The 25,238-nt window shown below is 38.3% G+C and overlaps 1 protein-coding gene across 1 annotated transcript; it reads left to right on the top strand.

The window, feature by feature from the left end:
- The first annotated feature begins 3,845 nt into the window (after positions 1 to 3,845).
- capn7 (calpain 7) lies at positions 3,846 to 25,113 on the top strand. The gene is made up of 21 exons (XM_023271720.3): positions 3,846 to 4,215; positions 4,493 to 4,601; positions 6,145 to 6,302; positions 6,432 to 6,499; positions 7,244 to 7,483; positions 7,918 to 8,004; positions 9,674 to 9,800; positions 10,280 to 10,365; positions 10,793 to 10,886; positions 11,531 to 11,677; positions 12,540 to 12,646; positions 12,778 to 12,898; positions 13,414 to 13,558; positions 14,024 to 14,123; positions 14,237 to 14,372; positions 14,504 to 14,579; positions 14,935 to 15,080; positions 17,021 to 17,083; positions 17,391 to 17,521; positions 20,070 to 20,162; positions 21,766 to 25,113. The coding sequence occupies exons 1-21, from the start codon at positions 4,114 to 4,116 to the stop codon at positions 21,908 to 21,910; spliced, it is 2,481 nt and encodes an 826-aa protein (XP_023127488.1). The 5' UTR covers positions 3,846 to 4,113; the 3' UTR covers positions 21,911 to 25,113.
- The last annotated feature ends 125 nt before the right edge of the window (positions 25,114 to 25,238 follow it).

Genomic DNA, 25,238 nt, shown 5'->3' with positions numbered 1-25,238 from the left:
CAGCCTACCAGAGAACCTCTGAGAACTGAGAATCAGGACAGGAATTCTTACCTTCTGGACAATCAACATCGGTTCTCAAACAAGAATACAGAATGTGTCTGACTAAAAACCTCTAAAGACTCACTACAGCCAAGATACAGACACAACTCAACTGTACCAAATCCACTAATCACTGCACACATTAGCACCATGTGCTAACTGTGGCTAAAGAACCACCTTTACCAAGACAACTATCCAGTACAAAGCCCTAAAACACACCAAGAAACACATTAAAGGCGATTTTACTGCTGGAAGCTGCAAGCCAACGCCTAAAGAACAAACTACACCAACAGAGCCAAACCCAGTTCTGTGGTGAAGAGAAGCAGAGGAAATGTTTGTCTGCACCTAAATAAAGCAGGAAGACACTGAGCTGCTCAGGTGTTCCTGATAACACTGAGCTGCTCAGGTGTTCCTGATAACACCAAGCAGCCACCTGGACAGCCAATAGGAACACAGCTTACTGGAAGTCCAGAGGGCTGGCTTAGTGAAGGAAATTTAGTTCAAAGTTGAAGCAGAAAGTTAATAAAGAAAGTTGAAAACCACCTTCTGATCCCTGAAATCTCTGAGTTTTCACACAAAGAACACCTGAACATGTCAAACTGGTTCCATAGTAGAACCATCATTGTAAAAACATCATAGTATGGTGTGTTGCTCAAAAAACATTAGGACCCGGCTGTCAGGGGACAAACATGTAAGAAACATGAGAACAGAGAGAACCCAACCAGTAGGTCACAGTTTATCATCCCCCAGTCATCTCCTGAAGTCCATATGGTGAGAGACATCAGTATCTGGTTGTTCATTTACCAGAGGATGCTTATAATCATGCTGATGTGGTCTGTACTCTACAGTATTTTAGTGACTCAATAAATACCTAAGTTGTTTTTTTTAAAAATGCTTTTCAGTTTTTAATAAACATTTAACAGCCTATATGTAATCAATAAATGGCCTTTGCCTATCTTTAGAAAAATTCACTCAGAACTCTGATATGTTATCAGTACTAAATAAATCAATAAATACATGCATACACACAAAAATAAGTTAATACATTAACTGTGTTAAGATAAGATTTAGATTTTTAAAAAGTTGTTTATGTTTTTGCAGAATCCAGTATTGCTCACTGGTTGGTCATTACATTTTGTTAGTTTGATTTCACTGTTTAAAATGATGCCACCTCTTTTCAGACAGAACCTGTGATAATAAAACAATACAAAATTTTTAGTTCCGTGTTAATAAAGCACTTAAAGCTTTAAGTATGGCTAAATGCTTTTTTCAGAATTAAATATATCACTCCTTAGGTGGTAGTGGCCCCAAGTTCAGTAAAGTTGGAAAGATATTCACAGATTCGGGCTTCCAGCATCAATAACTCATTAGATATAGGTTGTCAAAACATAAACGGTGCCTCTTTCCCATTGTTGCAAGGCAGACAATGTGCTACAAGCCCAGTTTTATCAAAAGTAGCTGTCTTTCAAGCTACAGGAATAACATTGGTGTCTATGGAGTGAACAGGGTCCGTCTGCAATTTGCAAAACTGCTGCAACAATAAAGAGAGACAAATATTCAATAACTTCACTCTTATACATTGTAGTGTCACTAAAATCACTGCAGCCTTCAACTGGCTCCTGTTGTCAAAGTGTCTTAACAGAAATGTAAATGCTGTAATTTGATTCTTTTAATGAACCATGTAACTTGAATGGATGTGATGCTGGTGTGACCACAGTGCACACGTCTGATGTTGCTCACAGTGGTCCAAGGGACGCTCAGGGAGTTTGTGTGTTTGCTCAGACTCAGGAAAAATTACAGGGAACATTGTTTGGGACTCAAGCAGTTCCTTCTTTTACTCACTATCTCCCCAGCCTTAGAAAAAAACAAACCTGTTCACATGGCACAGATGAGGCTGAGGTACACAGGAAATGTTTGGCTCCATTGTACAAGTTTGGGTAAACAGTTTTGTGGGTTGCCCAGTAAGCCAGCAGGTCTGCCGTTCTTTCTACAATTGCATTCGCTGTGGCGCTTTGCATTTGCCAGGCTCTACTTGCGTCTTCGTCTAATAGGCTCCACAGTTGAACTGAAAAATATTGAAGATCATCATCATCATCACCAGAAATGTCAGTCATTCCCTATTCAGAAGAGAAAAAAAAATACCTGTGGAAGGTGCTGCTGGTGGTGGAGGACGAGGCTGTGGTGGTGCTTGTGAGGTAGATGACTGCTGCTTGGCATTCTTTATGTTAATTGTTGTGCATTCTGTTATTAAATGTTCTTTCACACTGGCTGCCACTCTGATTGGTGAATCCAAAAGTTTTAAACTGCAGAGCCACGTGTAGCAACAGTCAGTGAACTGTTCTTTTCTTTGGTTTGTAGTCTGTCAGCTAAGCACCTGACAAGGTTCTGTGCCAGGTGTTGTGGCATGGGGGTGGTGAGTTGGGAATATATATATATATATATATATATATATATATATATATATATATATATATATATATATATATATATATATATATATATATATATATATATTCTCTACGAAATACGAAATCTGACATACTACTAACTCTCAAAGCAAAAACAACAGCAAAAAAAACAATCTATTCTGCGAAAAACAATTCAAATGAACAACACTAAATAGGGATCTCCTATCCCGGAACACTCGATCCCGCTGAGTGATTCACATAACAAACCGAACCAATCAGGTGATTCGAAGCAGTTGAGTGCTTCAAACGTCACTGAAGTGATTCAAACGTCACGAGTCACGTGACCAAACCACGCCTCGGCACAGTGGCTCGATACGTTCGCTTCATGAGCTACAGCGCATGTGTCGAAGCCTCGGGTATCAGAGGACCATCACTACATGGAGTAAGAAAAGTAGACAGAGAAGTAATTAAGTCTGTACACAACATATTAAAAACAAATCATGCTAATAAATTAAGTACAAAGAACCGAATTCGCCAATATACTTGAGACCAGAGCTATTTAATTTGATAAGTATAACCTTGTTTAGTAACATTTCAATTATTTGAGAGCAGTCCTAAAGAACTGCCTGTAATCCCAATCATCACCTATGAAAAGTCATTCCAAGTTTCCTTGTCTCAATCGTACGACGCAGTGTGCAATTGTATGCAGCACAGTGAGGCGTCATACTTGTTTCCGTTTTCACGCACGGAATGCACTGAAACTTTGCCCCCACTAGTTTAGCCTCGCAGTAGCACGCAGCTCAAAGGGGCGTGTCCTATCTACTCATTCATATCTATGAGAACAACGATGGCTGCACATAAGGACGCCTGACGTTGATTAGCTGCGTAAATACCATTATATACAGTCTATGGTAAATACGTATGTGAATCACATCATTGGCTGCAGCAGCCAGTCACCGTCACTCACTGACTCACCCTGAAAAATAGCACAGAATGAATTGTTACGTGTTTATTTTATTTACAATTTAGGTTGGATTTTTTTTTTTGTGCGCAGCGCAGATTTTCTGTGCGCGGAGACCGTGTCAGCAGTGCGCAATTGCGCACGCGCGCAGTTTAAAGGGAACAGTGGTTTCTGCCTTTCTTTATGTCAGTCCAGGAGTCACTTTTGGCTTTCTACAACACATTCTGAGCGTTTTCACACTGTGGACATCTTTGTGCTTTTTGTAGGAGCTTCAATAAAAAAATCAACTGGACTTCTCTTGTAGCGCTGGTTACCACGCGTAAAAGGTACTGTCAATTATGAATGGTTAAAAATAAGAGTACGACCATTGTTTCTGACTGCACATGAACACAGCATGATACAGTAGCGGCTGCATCCTCTACTGCGACTGCGCGAAGTGCATCTCCCGGAAACGATGTGGTTGTTTTGGTGTCCGCTTGTGTTGTAGTCATTTGTCAAAGGGTGAAGTCAAACTTTTAACTAGACACTTTTGGCCACCGGAGTAAGGGTGCTTGACAGGATTATCTTCACTATGCTTTGTCCGAGGTGATGGAATAAACTGTGTTGAGAGTGAAAGACAGACATTTTGTTAATTTGGCGAATTGCGGTAGCTAGCGGTTAGCTAGCCTGGCTAACTGAGAGCTCTGTCAACAAGTTTTGTTCAGCATGGACTGCACGGCACTGGAGCTCGATGGCGTCAAATTTGCCAAAACAGCTGTAACCTATGACCAGAAAGGAAAATATAATGAGGCTGTGTTTTATTATAAGGTGGGTGGCTATACATTTACATTTGACAAGTGTGAACAGCTGCTGCCTGTCAAAATTAGCATTTAGCTAATCTTACATAGAAGTTAAAATGTTACTTTCTATTATGGACTCATGACTACATCAAAGTATCTGTAAAGAAATGTCTGAAGGTACATTTAGTCATCTTACAGCATTAATTTATTTAAAGTTGAGTTCTTAGAATTGTCACTAATTGCCAGTACTTAACGGCTACATAGAGTTCTTTAACTGCTGCTTCTTTCATGATGCTTTGCCATAGGAGGCAGCCCAGGCTCTGATATATGCTGGTATGGCAGGATCGAAACTGGAAGGAATCCAGGACAAAGTGAATGAATACCTGGATCGGGTTCAAGCTCTCCACAATGCTGGTATGTTCACCTGACTAGAGAGAGACGGGGTCTGATTTTTAGCGTTTTCACTGAACCTCTTCTTACGATTTAGTGACCAAATTAACAGGAACGTTATTGTATTGTTCAAGGAAGATCAAATCTGCTCAACTTTGTTGTAGTTTCTCAGTATTTTTTTGCTACCTTAACTGAAGACACACTGTTTTGCTATTTGCCACAGGAACAGCTTGTATTGTTTGCTGTATTTTTCTACTTCATGCTTTCATGTACAAATACGTGAGAATTTCATCTCAGTGATGCATATTGTCATGTTTTTGCACTGTAAAGCACGGCAACACAATAGTTTTCTACCTTATTCTGCAGAGATATAAAATGACAAGTTTTAATGTAGACCAATTTCCAAAACAATTTTTGTTGACCATTCATTTACTCTTTTTAATGCTGATTTTTATTAGTCATACACAAATACATTGTTGAAAGAAAGTCAGTGCTGTTGAAAACTCAGAGAAGGCAAACAGAAAGAAAGCACATGCATCATACGTTGTTAAAAACCTTTTTCAAAAAAACTGTTGAACTTGTTTATTACTTTTCCCCTTTTCTCGTTTGCCACTGATCTACATTGATCTAAAATCTTAAAGAGGTGAATTGTTAGTCAGGGTTAATCGTAAGTGAAAAACAGGTTAGGATTATTCCTGAATGGGCCCTAAGGACATACTTTCTCACTTGCTGCCTGACAGCCTTCTTCCATGACTTGCCTTGCACTGTGGGTGTGTGTCTGTGTGCGAGTTCACATGGGTGTAACCACATACTGAGGGAGTGTCCATTTTGTTGGTTAGCTAGTAGGTGATGTTTACTGCTCTGTGTAGCTGTTCCATTTTCTTGCTTTTTTCTGAGTGAAAAAAAAGTATTAATATGCACTATTTATTATTATTATTATTATTATTATTATTATTATTATTATTATTATTATTATTATTATTATTGTATTGTCCATTCAGGAAAATATAACTACAAAGTTTCTCAATTTGCACCAAATATCCAACTCTTTCTTAAACTACAGTGCTTTCTTGAAATGAAACTGGTGTGAATGAAAGCAAACATGAACGCCCCTGAACCAATTTCAATAAAACTGAACATTATAACCTTCATGAAGGCAGACTTTATTTCTCAGCTGCTGTAATTATCTGCATCACTTTTAGCTTGGTGAATCTGTTGAAATGGTAACTGTGTGCTACTTCGATATTGGTCAAATAGTTAAAACAACACAACTTCAGACAGAAATCCCTGAACAGCATCAAACACTCCATCTGGTCTTAAACTGGACCCCAGGCCAAGTAGTCAGATTAACTAAATCTGTTTCAGAAGCCAACATATACATTGTTAGCCACTCTGAAAAAAATGCAACAAAGCTGTGAATACTTGTTTTCCTGTTTTAAGTTGTTAGTGGAAGTGGTTAGTAGAATTACTGCAGTTATATTTTACCATTCAGCTAGCAATGAGCTCCTCTTCAATGTGCTAGAAGTTAATGTCCTAACCATCTTCTTCCCTTGACTTTTGACCCCAGTCCAGGCACAGAAAAGCGACCCGCTGAAGTCCCGGCAGCAGGTGGATCTGGAGCGCGCCCACTTCCTGGTTACGCAGGCCTTTGAGGAAGATGAGAAGGGGAATGATGATGAAGCTATTGAATTGTATACTCAGGCTGTGGAGCTCTGCATTAAGACAGTAGGTGTCTCACTCTGCCTCTCTCTGTTCATCATCACTCTAAATCACAGTGACTAACTTTCATTCGGTCTTCCCTCACATTATTCCTGCTTGCTTCCACACTTTTTTCTCCTTCTGTTTTTACAATAGTCCAATGAGACATCGGACCAGGCGCTGCAGAACAAGCTGAAGCAGTTAGCACGTCAAGCTTTAGACAGGTAAATATGAAAACTGGTATTGACTTTTTGTTCTAAGTCAGAATGTTCACCAAAAGAGGCTGCTTTCTGTTTAGCTGTGCTAATTATCCAACATTTCCTAGCTATGAACTGATGTTGATCAAAAGCTATTCAGAGGCAACATGTTGTTTAGCCACCTTTTGTTGAGCTTTTTGATTTTATGTTTGTTTAATTTTACATAGTTTTGGTCTTTTCTTACTTACCTTGCTTCATTTCACTTACCTTGCTAAATGTAAAGTTTCAACATCCACTGGTTTGCCAGTGAATTAGTTAGATATATAGTAGTATAGTAGTAAATCATACTGCAGATTATTACTTTGTGTATGTCTATATGACCAAATGACCTATAATATAAATAAAGCAGAATTACTAGTTTGGTCATATGTATGATTTTTTTTTTGCAATGTAAACTGAATAGCCACAACAATAAAACTGCAGACAAGTGAAGTTAATAACACTGATTATGTCATTACAATTGCACCTGCCAAGAAGTGGGAAATAATTGGTAGCAAATGAACAGTCAGTTTTTAAAGTCAATGTTTTGGATGCATGAAAATAGTCAGTACCGTCATACATTTACCTGAAAAGATCAGTTTAAAAGAAAAAGCAAGTTATGAGTTGTAGGCTGTATTAATTTTTCAAAGGTTGCTTTTTCTTTTTGTCTGTAGAAACTGATTTGGTTTTTGCAGATATATTTGAAATATCTCCTCCACTGTCTTCCAAAAGGGCGGAAGGTCTGAAAGAATCCCAGTCCAAATCGACTCCAAGCCAGACTCAGGACAGGACAGGGTTTTCTGGTACCAAGTCCAACAGTGGTGCCAATTCTGGGGGACCAGTCCGCCAGTTTTTCCCCCTCGGTCCAGACTTCAGCCTCAACGACCGACAGCAGCCCCAGCCCGTCCGGGCAGTCCAGTCCAGTGAGCCCCACGGTCAGCGCTACACGGCTGAGGAGATCGAGGTGCTCAGGTGAGATGGCTAGTGGAATCTGTTGTAAGGTGGTGCTACTTTAGATGAAATCCTACACATCTTGGCAGACTTTTAATACAACTTTTTAGACACCTAACATTCCTAGAAAAAGATAATATTGAAAGACTAAAAGTAGTGTGTCATAACAACTTGAATTTGAGTTTTTCTGAAATCACTGCAACAGCTGACACCTGAAATTGCTGTGCTGGTCAGGGATAGGATACTTCTAAAAAATTAATGGGTGTAAAAGATTTCCTGGAAAAATAAGAGGAAAATCTTTACTTTAGTGTCATCACTTGGTGGTGTAAGTGCTACTCCACCCCGACAGAAAATTATTCTGTGATTTTTTTTTATATATATATTTTTTGGTAATAATATAAACAAACTTAAATGTTTTGAAGCTCTGTTCCATTAAACTTGTTCTTAATTTTCAGGAGTACATCTACAATCAATGGCATAGCCTATGTGCCCTTCATGAGTGTGGACCTGAAGGAGCGATTCGCCTTTCCTGTACCTTTCTCGTAAGTTCGTGTTATGATTTACTGTTGTTGTTTTAAAAATGATAAAAGCTCGGTGTCAGAATGCCATAATGTGTATAATCTGAACCCTATTTGAAAATCTAATATGTCAAACTGAAACTGAAAAATATGGAACACTCAAACTATTGGGGGGTTTTGTCAAAACACGGAAATGGAAGTCAAACAGGACACATGGTTGCATACATGGGTGTTGTGTAGTTCTCTCATCACCCACCATATTAACACTGGTGATTTTCTGTCTGTAAAATGCTGGATTCTGACAGTTTTTCAGAGTTTGTTTGGATTATGTTATGGATTTTGACATCAAATGTAGTTTAAGTAGAGTAATATTATGATTGTTAGAAGTAAAGAAGACAGAAAACTGGTTTCTCTTGCTTTCTTTCTCTCTGGTACTGTCCTTAAGGTGTGTACTGAGGTCAAATATTTAGGCCATTACATAACCAGTGATCTTTCAAATGATATGGATATTTATAGACCACGTTGGACATTACATTCACAAACCAATACCCTGGCCTGTAATTTTAGCTCATATTCAGAGACTGACAGCTTCATTTTTAAAGATTTGTGCCCCTCTGTGTACTGCCAACCTGTAGTGTTGCTACAGTGAAGATGGCTTACACAGACTCATAATGACTTACAATAGCAGTATGAGGCTGCTGCTGAAAGCCCCAGGAAGCTGCAGTGGGAGGAGTGCTGTGAAATTTCATACTTTCAAACATTTAGGTTATATAAATCTCCATAATGCATGATCTTGGCATACCCAACTCTGACCAGAGGTCAGTCAGATTCTAATCCAGAATACAGTAAAGGGTGTGGTCTGCATGTGATTATCTGATCACTATTGAATATTTAATAGATTTTCCGTTCTTTTTCTTTTTTCTTATTCATTATTTTATTATTCTGTGGACCTTCCCATTAGCTGTGTCCTTAATAAATTTTGAGTTGAAATGGGGGAATAAATGTCAAATACCTGAGACTGTATTTTTGCCCACTTTAAAAAAAGGTGTCTGGTATAGTAAACACTACGATATTTCTGGGTCTAGCAGTTTACAGATGTCTCATTTGCCATGTAATGTCTTTCCATTGTAGAAAACCAACAAAGTTCTACTAATATGCCTGACATGTAAAATGTATATTCTGCTTGTTGGACAATGCTTTTTGATCACTCTTAATGAGAATAACACAGGGTAAAATGTCATTATTTTATTTCCTATGACTATTGTATATCTTTATGCTCATAGAGAAATAAGGACCCTCATCATGGTCACAATAGAAACAACATGTAGCAAGACATAATGACATTTTAATGCTTCAGTGAGCATGCAAGGAAAAATTGTGTAGTGATGCATGTTTTTTGGAGTCATATTGAGAAATGACTGTTCATCCAGGGGCTCCAGAAAGGCTTCACTTACCGCTTGTCTTCTTTTGAAGTTTCTATGTGGTTTTAGAGACTTTGCAAGTAAAACAAATATTTGCATGCCAGCACAGAGCAATAAATATCCAGAGCTGTGGCCCAATACCATCAACAATTACAGACCAAAACAAATAAAGATGAAGTTTGGCGTGACGGACAATGGGCAAGTTAGTTTGACACAGTTTCTCACTCTTTGTTGGTGTGTTTTATTTACTTATTTCCTCTTTTTTTTTCCAGGGACAAATATGGAAAACTGGCATTGTCACCCAAACAGAAAGCCATCTTCTCCCGCTGGGTTCGGCCCGACGAGATCTGCAATAACCCCACAATGATCATGTCTGTGTCCAGCTTCAGCATCAAACAGGTCAGATTAGCAGCTGGACTCAGTTTTCCAACCTTGTTTAAATTAATTGTTAGGGCTGTCTTTTACATATTTTATTGTTAAAAAGGAAATATTACTCTCATATAGTTACAGTTTCTTTCTCTGGAACTTGTTATTTGTGGTGGAAGTATGAGTTATTTATTTGTGGCTTATAATACTGACATTTTTGCTTCATATTATGTAGAAGTCCAACTTTACCAAACGTTTATAGCTATATTGGCTGTTTCTGTGAGTGTTAGTGCTGTGTATGTTTTGTGTTGATGTTAAAATTCATCCAGTAGATGGCGCAGCAACATCACAGATAAGCAACTTTGCAGTAGACCATTTAACATACCCTCTGACACGAATAGTTTTTTTGCACAATAGGGTCTTTTTTCACTTGTTTACACTTTATACACTGTGTCTTACCTGATTACCCTTGATTTGTTGATTCCATTCCTTTGTCCTTTCCTGTTTTCCAGACTGTGGTGTCTGACTGTTCATTTGTGGCGTCACTTGCCATTAGTGCAGCCTATGAGAGGCGCTACAACAAAAAACTCATCACCAGGTACTGCATATAGCTTCCACAAGCATTGTTTTTTTTTTTTAAGATAGTTACATGAACCTATAGTGTATTTTCACTTGAGCTACCACTATTTGTTGGACATTTGTGCTTTACTTTTGATGTTTTTTAGTGCTAAAACAAAAATATTTCATTTGGAATGTTACAAATATTCCTGCAAATGTCCTCTGATGCAAACATAATTTACATGATGATAAAATGGAAAACAATAGTAATAGTGTCAAAATAAATATTGGCATGAGATCAGATTTTGTAGATGACAACCGAATCGCACTTTGACAAAAATGACATGCAGTGTCTCATATACACCTTCAATAAAAAGCCAGTGTGGTCCATCAGTGCATGGTAATTTCTAACCATTTTAAATAAAGACTAATGTAAGATTTTGAATGTGTGTGTTTGTGTGTTACAGCATAATCTATCCTCAGAACAGACGAGGGGAGCCAGAGTATAACCCTTGTGGGAAATACATGGTCAAACTTCACATCAATGGAGTTCCTAGGAAGGTAAAAGACAAATTACTACAGCAAGTTCATCTGTGCACTACGAGGTAAAACACTAAGAGGGTAGTAGAAGACATACAGAAGAATATAGCACCCCTATTATAGAGAGAGTTAGAGTGTACTAGCAGCATCCTGGTTTGCATTGCAAATCCTTGTCGATCGATAGGGTAATGGAGAAAATTATTTCTGTAGGTATCAAAATATTTGGAATCCCATCGTGGAAATTGACTTATTTCACATTTATCAGCTTTTACAATGTGTAAACTCATAAATTTGAGTAAAGTGTGTATTCTCATGTAGCTTAATGCAAAATCCACAGTAATAGTCTCTTTTTGGTTTAAAACACTGTTCACTTATTATTGAAATTAATTGAAAATGTATTGGAATTTTTCAAGATAAGACATTTTTTTTTAGTTTTTCTCCCGGTAGTCTCTTAATAACAGAAAATACAGTGTGATGACCTGATATTGTAATGTCTTATATTTGTCTAATAAATGTTGTTTGTATAATAGGCAAAACATACATTCATATTCACACAAATGTATAGACTCAACAAACAAACTAGTTAAGTTTAAATAAAGATTTTTTTTTTTTTTTTTTTTTTTTTTTTAACTCAAAAACCAAACCTGTCTCTGTCCTTGATGCAGGTGATTATAGATGACTACCTGCCAGTGGATCGCAACGGAGAGCTGCTGTGCTCCTACTCCAGCAACAGGAATGAGCTCTGGGTCTCCCTGATAGAGAAGGCCTACATGAAGGTGATGGGTGGCTACGACTTTCCTGGCTCCAACTCGGTGAGTGTAGTGGAGAAACCAAGAGATGGAACTATTTTTAAATTTGTTATTTCACCTGCCACAAGAGCCTCTTCAAGATCTGACATGTAAAGACTACTCCCATATAAAATAATTAAGTACAACCTTTAGAGCTAAGAGTTTCTGAAAACAGGGACAAATTAAAATTTTGATTTAAGTCAAGCTTTAACTTAGTACTTTGAAGGTGTTTTTTTTTTTTGACTTGACAAATCTGGAGGTTGATAATGGAAGATACGTCACTTCAAGGTCTTGAAATGTTTTGTTTTTGTTTTTTTTTTTAAATATATTTGTAGCCATTTTGCCTAACCACGTTCACTTTTACCAGACATCAGCTACAGTCAAATAGTCAAAAAAAAAAAGATCTCCTTTGTCTTCTCTGAAACACTTTTGACCCCAGTGGAAATATGCCTTGAGGACAAGGAAAGATGTGAAGGAGAATTCATTAAGACAACCACAGTGTGGGTTAATTGCAAGAGAATCTGTTTGCTATTCCACTACACTATATTATTATGTAGTGGTGGATGCTGTTGACCAAGGTCTGCCATTGATAATGTGTCTAGTTGAATCTGCTTTTGTTCAGGATGGAGGAACCAATGTTATCATATGATAAAAGAGGTCAGAAAGCATTAAATCACATTAGGAATTAGCATTTTAAAAATTCGACTAGCTCCTGTCATGGCTGCCACTAAGATACCTCCAGGTCATTTCACTCAGGAGTCTTCGTAGGCAAAAAAAGATTATTCTAATGTGAGTCATTTTACATTCAAACCAAAGTTTGATGTTTTTTCAAGACATGAGTTTGTGAAAAGTCCGATTTTTAAAAATATAATTCCTTTTTTTACAGAATATCGATCTGCACGCGCTCACTGGCTGGATCCCTGAACGCATCGCTATGCACTCTGACAATCAGTCATTCAGCAAGGACGACACGTTCCGCATGCTCTTCCAGAGGTGATCAGCACACAAACATACGCAGAGATAGCATTTTATTAGTATGTTATGACTTTGCCACCTTCCTTCGTTTTGTTCTCCTCTGGCTAAATTTCTGTGTTCTGTATCTTCTTCCTGCTCTCTGTTTCCAGGTTTCACAGAGGTGATGTTCTCATCACCACGGCAACAGGCGTGATGACAGAGGAAGAAGGGGAGAGATGGGGTTTGGTGCCAACACACGCCTACGCTGTTCTTGACATCAGGGAATACAAAGTTAGCATCAGCATATCATTATACATACTGATGTTGATTCTAAGAGAGAACATGGGAAAACGTGAGGGTTTATGACTTTTGATACACAGTGTCCCTGCTGCAGTCCTGACAATTACAAGTGCTTATGTCAAATTCAGTCTCTTAATGAGATTAATTCAGCACTTTTAAGAAGTATTTGAGTTGTCACAGAAACTAAAGAAATAGAGTTGGCCTCATTAGTGTAAAATAAGATCTGTGCATAGTATCTCTTATGTTGCGCTGTTCATGTTAGTAAAATCTATAAGGGTGGGAAAATCTGTAGTTTCCATCATATATTACCTGTTTAAAGTGTCTCACATGCACAATAGGAATTCTAAATTGAATAGTACGTACAGTTGCAGATTCTTAAGTTTTGCTATTGACTACAGTAGTGACAATTTTTGGTCACTACTCCAAAAGTCTGTATAGCCTGTAGAGAATTAAATAGAATTCCTTCTCACTTTTACCCTCATCTCCGTGGGGTGTTACCCTTGTAGGGAATGCGCTTCCTGCAGCTGAAGAATCCGTGGAGTCATCTACGGTGGAAGGGACGCTACAGTGAGCGAGATGAGAAGAACTGGACACCTGAGCTCCTCAAATACCTCAACTTTGATCCTAAGACAGCACAGAAGTTTGACAACGGTATTCTTTTATTCTTGTCTCCAAAATACAGTGCTTTCAGTTCCTGCCAGGGGAAAAAACGGGCTCTGTGAAGTTCATATTGACACTGAAGTCATTATTTCAGCTTCTGTCCTTGACAACATCTCAGGATGTAAAACATTTTCTATCACAGTAAAGCTGACAGGCAGTCTGTCTCCTTTTATCTACATGAAAATGCTTAGAGGTGCTTTCCAAATGGTAAATGTTAGGCCACATTGAAAGCACAATGACTTGAAAAAAATAATAGAGGTACTTTAGAATAAAAAGGAGCACAGCTGTTATTTCACAAGCTAATCACGTCAAGGTTAATGTTGCAGAAAGCAAAAACATATGCCTAAGTTTGTTACAGTACAAATCCACACATTGCTATGTATTTTATCACTGACAAATTTAACAACTAATATGAATCACTTTTAATGGATTTTATCACCTTGTATTGCCCCCCAGGTGTTTTCTGGATTGCATGGGAGGACCTTTGTCAGTACTATGATGTCATCTACCTGAGCTGGAATCCTGCACTTTTTAAAGATTCCTCCTGCATTCACAGGTGCGTGTGTCTCCAAAATGTAAAATATTTAAATTAAGGTAAAGACTTGGTTTTTGGATAGTAGAACCTAGTAGGCTGAAGTTTCAAGTGCGTGTTTTGTTTTCCATCTGCAGTAGCTGGGATGGTAAACAGGGCCCAGTGAAAGATGTCTACAGTCTGGCCAACAATCCTCAGTACAAGCTGGAGGTCCAGTGCCCAACAGGGGGAGCTGCGGTGTGGGTGCTGCTCACCAGACACATCACTGACAAGGTAGACACACACATCTGGAAAATACTGACGAACATCATGATGTTTTTGGAATTTACGTCAGACCCCATTCGAGCTGATATTGTAGTGACTCACTGTGATCAAATGACTCATATGTCTGTTTGTTTGCCCAGGATGATTTTGCACAAAACAGGGAGTTCATCACTCTCGTCGTTTACAAGACAGATGGCAAGAAGGTCTACTATCCAGGTGAGGTGTGATAGATGCTTTAAGGGACACTTTTTCTCTCTGTGCCATGTGCTGTAGATGTGTGGCAGCAGGAGTTTGATAGCAACACTCAGTCACACCTTTTTTACTGTGCTACAGTCACACACAGAAAGGTCAGATACCCAGAATGATAATTCTGTTCCCGACTAACTTTTCTGATACATTGTTCTATTTACCAAGACCTCAGATGACTTTGAAAGAAATTTATTTCCAAAATAAAAGTCCACTAAACTGCTACTTCCATGTTAAGACAAAGTTCAACAATATGAAAAAAATGGTTCACCTGAACTGCTCTTAGATTATTCTGTGTAATTGACTCTTCTGACTTCTTCCACAGCGGACCCCCCTCCTTACATTGATGGCATCCGCATCAACAGCCCACATTATCTGACTAAGATGAGGCTGACCAGTGCAGGAACACACACTTTCACTCTGGTGGTCTCCCAGTACGAGAAACAGAACACCATCAACTACACACTGCGGGTGAGAGACTTCAGTATAGACCTTTGAGTGTTGTTTGTGCTCAGAGGAATATAAACCAGGGACTGATTCCAGTTACTGGTAATGAAGGAACCTGAGAACTGGTATTTGAAACCGATAAACAGTTCCAGTAAAAGTGTCAAAATTAATTAAAATGCCTTTTTTAATTTATGTTTTCATATTTTTATTTAAAAGAGAGCTTGTAACCAACGCGTAACCAATCAGACAGTCAGATAGTGCTGTGGGCAGGACATTATGTTTATTTTTTTAAATGGGACAGATCACATATTGTTTAAGACCACAGAGTAGTGGCTACAGATAGGAGAAAGATGGCTACATCACAGCTATAATAGAGCACTTTTTAATTCATTTGTCTTGTCAGGAATCTGTAAACATGTATAACTATACCAATAATCAGAATAATACTGAATATTTGATCCAATAATGGGCCAGTCCAAACATCAGTTGATCCCTAATACAAATCTTAAAGCATGTATCTATTTAATTTTATAATATTTTAAAAGTTTAAAAAAATGTAAACTTTTTTTTGGAACATGGATGTTTTATAGTGCCTGATGATTTGAGTTTCTTTGTTTCTTAGTGGAATTGCTGAGGTAATTTAGTTTCTCCTGTTTCACTGAGTAAAAGATGAACACTAAAACTTAACTATAGCTAAAGTTTACCATTTAGTTTTGTTTTAGAATTGACTCAGTCTTGTTTTTTCAGTCCACATTGTGTGCCTTTTATATTAATAGACTGCTGACTGTGGGGTCACCATTATGTGACTGCATCCTCTGTGGTATGTTAGCTGATCGCTCATCCCATGCTGAAGATTTTTTTTACCATATTAAGTTGAGAAGGTGATGGTAGGTGGTCTATGCTAATTGCAGGACATGACAAACTTTTTACACTGGTCCATAAACCGTGTCCTTCAGCTCGGTGCAGAAAAGGGACTAAAGCTAACCAATGCCTACAAGTTTTTTCTTCATGAAGCTAACATGCCAAGACTCTGGCTCACATGGCAATGGGCAGAATGTCTGCTTTTGTTTTTGTCAGACCTACATATTTCCAATAGTATTATGAGGCAGTTAAGAATAATTACTGCTCGTCTCTCTTTAATCTCCATATAAACTAAAATTCACTTCTCATATTATTTTGCTATACCCACTTTGTTTCTCTGAAAACCCTCAGATTCTTGAGACTAGTTGAGGGAGTTTGAGACTTTAAAGTGTGTGTGTGCTGTATGTGTGCGCACGTGTGACCTAAATTTTTTTTTTGTTATTTATAATTCATGGACTCCCCTTGCTAACTGCAGTGAGGCCTGTGCAGAACTGTTTATACTGAGATCACTTGTTAAAAAACAACATGCATTCTGAGCTCATGCCTGATGTTAGCTGTGTGTTTACTGTGTGTGTGCGTCATGTATTCGGTTTGTATCAGCTGCACCACTGCTGTAACCGCTGCAGGCCTTCTCCCGCTTTTCCCACCAATCCGACCATTAAAAAAAAAAAAAAAAAAAAAACAGTCTTCCTTCAGCTCAGATCAGCATTTCTGTTCAAAAATCATCTTGAGAATAAGTGATTGAATGCTGTCTTTTTCGCTGAGTTTTCACCAGAGATCAAAGCAGGAAGCAAGAAATGTGATTTCTTTTCTGATGTTTCTTTCGCCTTAGCAGCGCTGATAAAAAAAAAGATCTATTTTGTGAGCTGATAACCATGAATAAATTAACAGCTTTGTTTGAGGGTGAGATATCCAGGATTTGCAAACCTGCTGCACTTTGTTTTGCAAAACTGCTGATAATGCAAAGGCAATATTTGGTAGTCTATGTTGATTTCTCCTTAGGTTGCTGTTTCTGTTCTTTAATTAAGCAGTCATAGTTAAATGCTGAGCATTTAGAGCTGTGCATGATCGATGTAAACTAATGTTTTTTTTTTCCTATGTAGGTGTACACCGGATGCAAATTCACCTTTTCCAAGATCCCAAATCCCTTCACTCACTCAAAAAGGGTAGGTATCTGTACATCAACAAGCAAATAATGTAGACAAGTGTTATGAGTTTTAGCGTTTAGTTCAATACTTTTAAGTCTTCAGTAATTTAGTTAGGTCAGCTGGACATCATTGGGATTGTCACTTGTATTCTATAGTTATTAATAATTTGACTACATGTTGTGTATGATGTAACATATTTGGTGGAATTTTAATATTTAGGATTTCTGATGTTTTTCTTTTTTCAGCTGAATAGGATTTTGTTTCTATTGGTTGCCATTAAAACTCAAAAAAGGTATTTTGTTTGTGACCCTCCTTTTGTCTTCAGATCAATGGCCAGTGGAAGGGGGTCAGCGCTGGGGGTTGTGGGAACTATAAGGACTCATACAAACACAACCCTATCTATCAGATCAACCTGGAGCGGTCCGGGCCGCTGCTCATCGAGCTCCGAGGATCCAGGTCTGACTTGTACAGCAACAAATTATGTAATGTTAGGACTTAACTGTGATTTTTTTATCTTATTATCATCACTTAAGTTGCATGAATTTTGCTCATCCAGATTTTGAAGGTGTTGGAACAACAGATTTGCAGAACACAACAGCAAACAAAAAAGGATCAGTTTCGCGCTTTTCTAACTGTACAGGAGAGAGGGTTAAGATTGAAGAGTAGCAGCACAAAAAAATCAATCACTAGCAGCTTAACTTCAGAAATATCTTTAATGTCTGTAGCAGAGGGACAGTGTGGTCACAGATACTGTTGCATCTCTCTTTTTTCTATTTTTTTTTTTTGCTACGAATTCACACATACGTAGGAATTTCAAAGCCAGGTTTTTACTTCTTTGTTCTAAAAAAAAAAAAAAAAAAAAAAGGCAAAACAAAACATCCACTATTTTAACATTCATCCACACAAATATGCAAAATCACAACTCCACACTGTCAAGAGCATGCTAGAGCATCAGGGAGAAATATCCATAACCCTGAAGCCATGTTTGGTAATCAGAAGCCTGAAAGAAAGCCATTACTGGTTCTAATAGGCATCAACAATTCAGCATTAAGGAACAGGGGATTCATATGTTTGGACTGATTCTGACACGTTTCTCAATATATTGAAAGTATAAGTTGACGTTTATGCATAAACACATAAAAAGTCCAATTATCATTTTTACTCTTGCACAATCTGGGCCACATCCACTGTAAAACACAATCACCTCATGTAAAAATGGCACAATTAAAACGCACTGTTTTCTTGTGACAGTCACACTTTTGATGGTTTTACAAATGGTAATGCTCCAACACATGTTTAAAATCTATTACACAGTGAATATTGAAGCAAAGCTTAGCCATAAAAAATGTTGCAAATCAATATCCGTCAGATAAATGACGGATGTTTTCACTGAATTGTGCTCCAGGTCTACTTTAGTTATGTAAAACTGTTCTTGCATGTGGACAAAAGGCCAAAACACAAAAAACTGTATTTTATAAAGTGAACAAGGCCTGAATCTGCCAGTAATGGTGCAAAATTAGGAACAGTGCCTCTTCTGTACCCATTTAATTTCACTTCATTTTAAATGAATCTGTCTGACTTTTTAAAGAACTCATTAGCAGGATGACTCATTGACTTCTCTAATGAAGCAATAGCACATACTGATCCTCTGGCTTCTTCTCTCTGTCTCTTGCCTTCTCTCACTCTCCTACACACACACACACACACACACACACACACACACACACACACACACACACACACACACACACACACACAATGATGACTCAATTATTACATTTTGTTTATTTCTCAGTCTTTGGGTGACATGAAAAATCATCTCTTTCACACTACATTTCATGCTGTCTTCCATTACGTTTACATAATTATTTGCATAACTTAAGCCATAAAGTTAAATCTGGCGTATCTGTGTTTTGTGCAGTTAATTACAGATGAATGTGACTGTACTGTTAGCCTCTTATATCACCAACATGTACACTGTGAAGAGGTGAGGAAGGGTGTGAATGACTTTGAGAAATACTAAAGGGCTTATTGTACTGAAGCCTCCCTCTGCACCACAGCAAACCAAATGTGAAGGTGGATCAAAAAGTACTGGAGCTTTCTGTGGTGTCTGTGTGAAGGCAACGTGAGCGAGCAAGAGCTGTCAGGAGACCGTGTGCCTCATGCTATCAACAGCAGGATCTGTTTTACACATTTTCAATACCACTGATACATGTGCATTTGCGATTTCTCCATGGCCTGCAAACTGGAGCAGAGAGCAAACATAACATTCTGTGTTAATCAGGAGTGCAGAGTGACCCTAACTTATTTTCAAGGAACATCACTGGTGAGAAGAGTTCAGTTTGTGGCCACTATGGAGAGAAAAAAATGCAGTTTTCACAGTTGAAAGGCCCTTAGTTTCCAAAACAAGTCACCCTAGGTCAGGAGCACGCCAAGACCTTGTTGTTTTCTTCAACGTTCATGTTAGTTGTGCATCATGAGTTACCTCCCCAGGGCTGGACTGTCAAAGCAGAGTTCTACTGTAACATCCCGATGTGTCTTAAGGGAGAACATTCAGTGCAAATTAACTAAACTATGGTGCCTGTGCACCTGCTTAGTGTGGTGATTATGCGTTGTTCTTTGGCCACAACATCACAGTTGTCGTTTCCCACCTGCCCTACTTGCTAGATTTGGCTCCTTCTGACTTGTTCCTCTTCCTCAAGTTGAAATTCAAGTTGAAGAGTAGTTGTTCCGACTCTGTTTGGGTGATTCAGCACTCATTGCAGATGGTGCTTGCCATGTTTACATAATGAGACTTCCTGGAGTGCTGCAAGCGGTGAGCGTATTGCTCGGTTTTTCATGTTTACAGGCAAAGTCTCTCACCTTTTTGATCCCCCTTCATAAAGATAGGACACATGGATGTTATTAAGAAACAGCAAAACTGTGTGACTCTGCCTTGGGCATGATCTGTGTTGAAGTTAGTAGTTATCCCCTCTCACTGTATCTTTTTTGTGTGTGTCTGCAGGCAGTACAGTGTTGGTTTTGAAATGGTGACAGTGTCAACAGTGGGTGATCCGGGCCCAGCAGCCTTCCAGAAGAAGACCAGTGGAGATTACAGGTAATGTCATCCAAATGAACAAGCATCAGTAGAGAAAAAACAAACCGGCTGCCTCAACACAGGCAGCAGGAAGAGCAGAAGCCTATGTTTTGACAATTCATTAGGCCTACAGTGAGATCTGCTGGACTCCAGCCTGACTTCTTTGCAGAGAAATTGCCTTAAGGTTTGAGATGCCAGACAATTCACAAGTCACCCTTCACAGTCTGTTTATTTATATTCATTAATGAAACATAATGTGAAATTAATTTCCAACCTCACTGTATGGACACACTAATTTATAGTAGATAACATAATTCCTAATTTTTAATGATTAGTGAATAATATCAGATTTTAATGCTTGTCGAGACGAGAAAGGCATTTATAATTTCAAATAATCCAGTAATTAACTTGAACTCATTCTGTGACCATGCTGACAAAAGCAACTTTTCATGTCATGCTGCCTTAAAGTCGTCTTACAGAAAATTACTGATCAGTATTTAGTTCATGTGGAAACTGTATCCTGAGAGAGCAAGCTGTGTTTTTAGTAATGACAGATGTTGAATGTTGTTGTTGAAATTGTTTTGTCACAGCATGTTATTCAGAAATAGAGATGAATCACAGAGACATTTCCACATTGTATTAGAGCTGAATTTCAACCAACAGAATATTTGTGTGACTGCTGGATCACGTTGTAACAGATTTAATGCGACAGCCTCCTCAGACTCAGTTTGTTTAATCTGGTGTGTTAGGGCATGGTCACCGTACACTTTGTGCCATCCTATTAGTATTCTACCCATTGGAAAAGCTGGACAGACTTCCAGGAGTTTCTCAGGTCGGAGTTCATTTTTGTTCAGCTTTGCCTGAATGATCTGAGCGATTGTGCTTAGTTAGTCAGTAGAAACAGAGCTTCCACGTGTTTGCAAATGGATAAGTTATTATTGTGCTGTGTTTCTTCACAATACTTTGTACGCTATAAATTTACAAACTATTAAAGGTAATTTCCTTCAGCATTAAACATATCAGTAGCCTATATATTATTTCAACTCATTTTTAAATTGTAAGATAAAAAATGAATTCAGTATTTAAGAGTTCCAAAAACTGATAGCAATCCAGTGACTAATTTTACAAATAACATTAATAAACATTATCTCATAGAGATTCCTTAAATATTGGATCCTGCCTTTTTAAAGTTCAAAAAACTATTTAGTCTAAATTAGTAATTTCTTTAGTGGACAAACTATGAAATTGAAGCACTGTTTATAAGTTACTCTAAACAAATATTTATCATTTGTAAATTGTTGTCCATTGGATAGTAGTCTGTCAACAAATTTATCAGCCCAGTTAATTCATTAATCCTGACGAGTGAGCATCAGATTATTATACTGAGTTCAGTCCCTATCTTATTACTAATATTATCTATATTATGTATTGAGTATTTAACCAGGATTACAGACTCTACCTTTAAATGGCAAAAGCTGAAATGGAGAAGCAGGTAGGTGATCTGTAAGTTAGTCTGATAATTTGTGCTTCCGCCCCTTTAAACTGAGATGTTTGGTTGCCACTCTTCTAAACTGATGTTGAAGTTCTGTAGAACACTAAAATCTCTTTCTGTTTTTTTTAATAGATGTGGTTTCTGCTACATGGAAGCAGAACACGTCCCTGCAGGCATCTATAATGTCATCCCCACCACTTTCCTGCCCAAACAGGAAGGACCCTTCTTCTTAGACTTTGCAAGTACTTCACCTCTCAAAGTCTCCCAGTTGCAGTAAAGATGGAACTGGAGAGAGTACGAAGCAGGATTTGGAGGAAGGTACTTAACGGCATCATGGGATATTTCTGCAACGGCACTTTGGATGTAATGAGATGTCAAGACCTCATTAAAGCCCCAGGAGCCCAGAATGTGACTGCTGCTATCCTTGCCCTCTTTCTCTCTCCGAAACTATCGCTAAATGGGCAGATTGTGGACTTGAATTTCAGCGTTGACACCACATCACTATTGTGAAGAAACAAGTTATTGATAAGGAATAACCAAGAGGCACTTCGGTGTGGAATAAAGCCCATAACCATCAAGGCATAAAACATGCGTTCACCATAAATTAAACAGCCATTACCAGTCTGACCAAGTAATGCTGTTCAAAGCGGTACCTTTCACCACACACAAATTCTCCACCAGATTGAATAATTAGCCTCAACATTGTTGTTCTCGTCAGACAGTCAAATCTAATAGATTTCACAAGACATTAGTGATCATACGACCACATCCTGGATACAAGAGGGTGTGGAAAAGTAACAGGGTTGCAGCGAGCTGCAAAGCTGATGCCAAGGCTATTTAGAAGCAGCAGATTCTTCTTCCCCTCCTCCTCCTCTTCCTGCTCCTCCTTCTTCTTCTTCTCCTTCTTCTTCTACTACTTCTCCTTCTTCTCCTCCTCCTTCACAGGCTCTGTTTTGCTGCAATGAGCACCTTGACAATACAAAAGTAGTTGCCCTTGGTTTTGGAATCACACGTTAAACTTTCACATGCAAATCAAATGTTTAAATGTCCACATACTTTTGACCAAAATCTGGATCTAATTAGAGACTTCAAATCCAGTTTTACATTGATTCAGTTGTACGAAGACTTCATGATGGTGTTTATATGCCAAATCAAGCAAAGTAAAAAATAATACACCAGGAATTAAACCAAACTGAACCAGAAAATGATCAAATGTGGGTCAGTCATAGGAACTGCATAGATGTAGAGACCACAGTGTGGGTCTGCTGTTCTGATGCTCATTATTGCAAAACGACTTGAAGAAAAATTTCCTTGATGCAAAACAAAACGCTTCCTCAAATAAGTATCAGATCATATGATCTTTTCTTGAAATAATATGTAGAAACTGATTAAACTTGGCGACTTGTCACCTGGTTTGTTGTCCGAGTTAAACAAGCTGCCAAAATTAAAAACATTTTAAAAAGCTGTCATTTTAAAGTCTGTCAGGTGGAACGGACAGTTAGTTTCCTTGAGTGACCATGAAAGTTTCTTTATTCTCAGGAGCAGTGCAGCAGAGCAGCACCACAGGGAATCCAGTATGGCAGCAGTTGAATGATTTCTCTTCATGTTGTCTGTGGATGTGACAGCTGAGTGAGAAATATCAGCCTGATTTCACTGACAGGCCTCACGTCAGCATTGTTTGAGACACACAGCGTAGGTGTTACACCTGTGTGTGTGTATGTGTGCGTGCATGAGGAAGTGATTGTCACTGTCAACCTTTTACAGGTAAAAACTTAAATGTATTGCCAAGTCATCATATTCTGTTTACTTTTTTGTCGATGTACTGCACTTTTTTTTTTTAGATCATTTCTCATCAAGTTTACTGTCAAACAAAAATCTGTAGGAATGCTTTGATTTCTTAAAGCAAGCAGCAGCTTATCTAAAGTCACCAATCACTCTTTTGTGTTGTGGTTGTGTGAGATTTGGGTCCTGGATAGATGTCATAGTTGACCCCCATTCAGCAGCGCTGAGTGTTGAAATGAACATAGAGGTTATGTTGCATCACATGGAAGCAGTCAGCATCTGTCACACTCTAACTGTACTGTGTGCAGATGTTTGTTTCTGAGACACTCAGTGACTCACTGTTGAATGAGACGACATGGACAGTGTTGACTTTCACTGCATTGTAACTCGCTGCTTGAACCACGCTTTTTGTTCTCTCTTGTGTTGCTGTGATTGAACTCACAATCTACAGGTTTTTTCATTTATTTATTTTTTTTTTTTAAAAGAAAAAAAATGAAGCACCAGAATTTTTAGAATGAAAGATTATTTGTGACCCTGAGAACATGCAGTCATTTGACAAATGATGTTAAGATCCACTCACTAACTAATCTTTGAAGTTTTTAACTGTGTCCCAGTTGTCATTGAGTTGGTGGTGGTCATGTGACACTCTACAGAAGCATCTCCTTGGCAGCTGTGCATTGGTTGTGAGGGAAATCACCAGAAAAATCTTAAGTGAAGTCAAATGACTCTAGTTTTATTTTCAGAATTCAAATTTAAGTAACCGTTGACACTCGTGCAATGTATTTCAGTCAGAAATGTTGACATATGGGGTTAATAGTAGCACCAGTATGACTGACTACACAGTTGTTTTAGTGTTGCTGCTGCATGTCATGAAACTATCTGTGTTCTCTGAGCTCGATGCACAGCTGTAAGCTGCTGCAAGCCCCCTCCTCATGCTGTGCACTGCAGTGTAATAACCGGGAAATATAACACACCCATGCTCTGAAGTAACACTTTCACATTGCTTAAATTGCCTGGCAAAACCCACAATTTACAATAACACACAATGCAAAAGCAGCAAATTGTCACATTTCAGAAGCTGGAAGAAGAAATGTATTTGGCATTTTTGCACAAATTATTAATTGTCAAAATTGCTGTTGATGTATTTTCAAGTCTCTCAATTATTGCAGTCTGTGTGGATGTGTGCTTGTAGCTCTCATTCTGTCTGGACTTCACCAGACTCAACAGGCCATGGTGAACTGAATGTGGACAATATTACTGTACTGTAAGGTTTCATTACATTAACCACAAACTTTGGCTTTGCCATACAATCAGTTAATTTTGATTTCAAATCCTTGCCGTGACTCAACACCAAGACAACTTAACATGGAAATATTGTCTGTGTCATTGTTCCATGTGCAGTGGAGGCTGACTCTAAAGGAACGAATAATACTGGTGTGTCCAAAGGTTGAAATGATCTGTTCAGAGTGGAAAATAGCTTTAAATATCCATTGCCATGTACCTCTGTTCACCTGTTAATTTAATAATATCCTTCTGTTTCACATTCTGTTAAGTCTGTTGAATTGCCAACTCATTTAAGATGCAGCAGGACAATCTTGCAGCAACCTCGTGTGAATGATGATGTGATGTTTGCGGAACTTGCACTAAATGTTGGGTCGACTGATGTGTTCAAGATTTGAATACAGCAAATTATCTCTGCTTCTGTGTCTGCTCTGATTTATTTCTTTACCCTTGTCTTGATGTGACTGTGTGATGGGATTTCCACATATTTATCAGTGATGGACGTGAATAGAAAAACCTGCTGCATATGAGGACAGTCTTCA

The sequence above is a fragment of the Amphiprion ocellaris genome, chromosome 9 (genome assembly GCF_022539595.1).
Source record: "Amphiprion ocellaris isolate individual 3 ecotype Okinawa chromosome 9, ASM2253959v1, whole genome shotgun sequence".
NCBI classification, from domain to species: Eukaryota; Metazoa; Chordata; class Actinopteri; family Pomacentridae; genus Amphiprion; species Amphiprion ocellaris.
The sequence above is the reverse complement of the archived record's forward strand: the minus strand, read 5'-3'. Positions and strand labels throughout refer to the sequence as shown.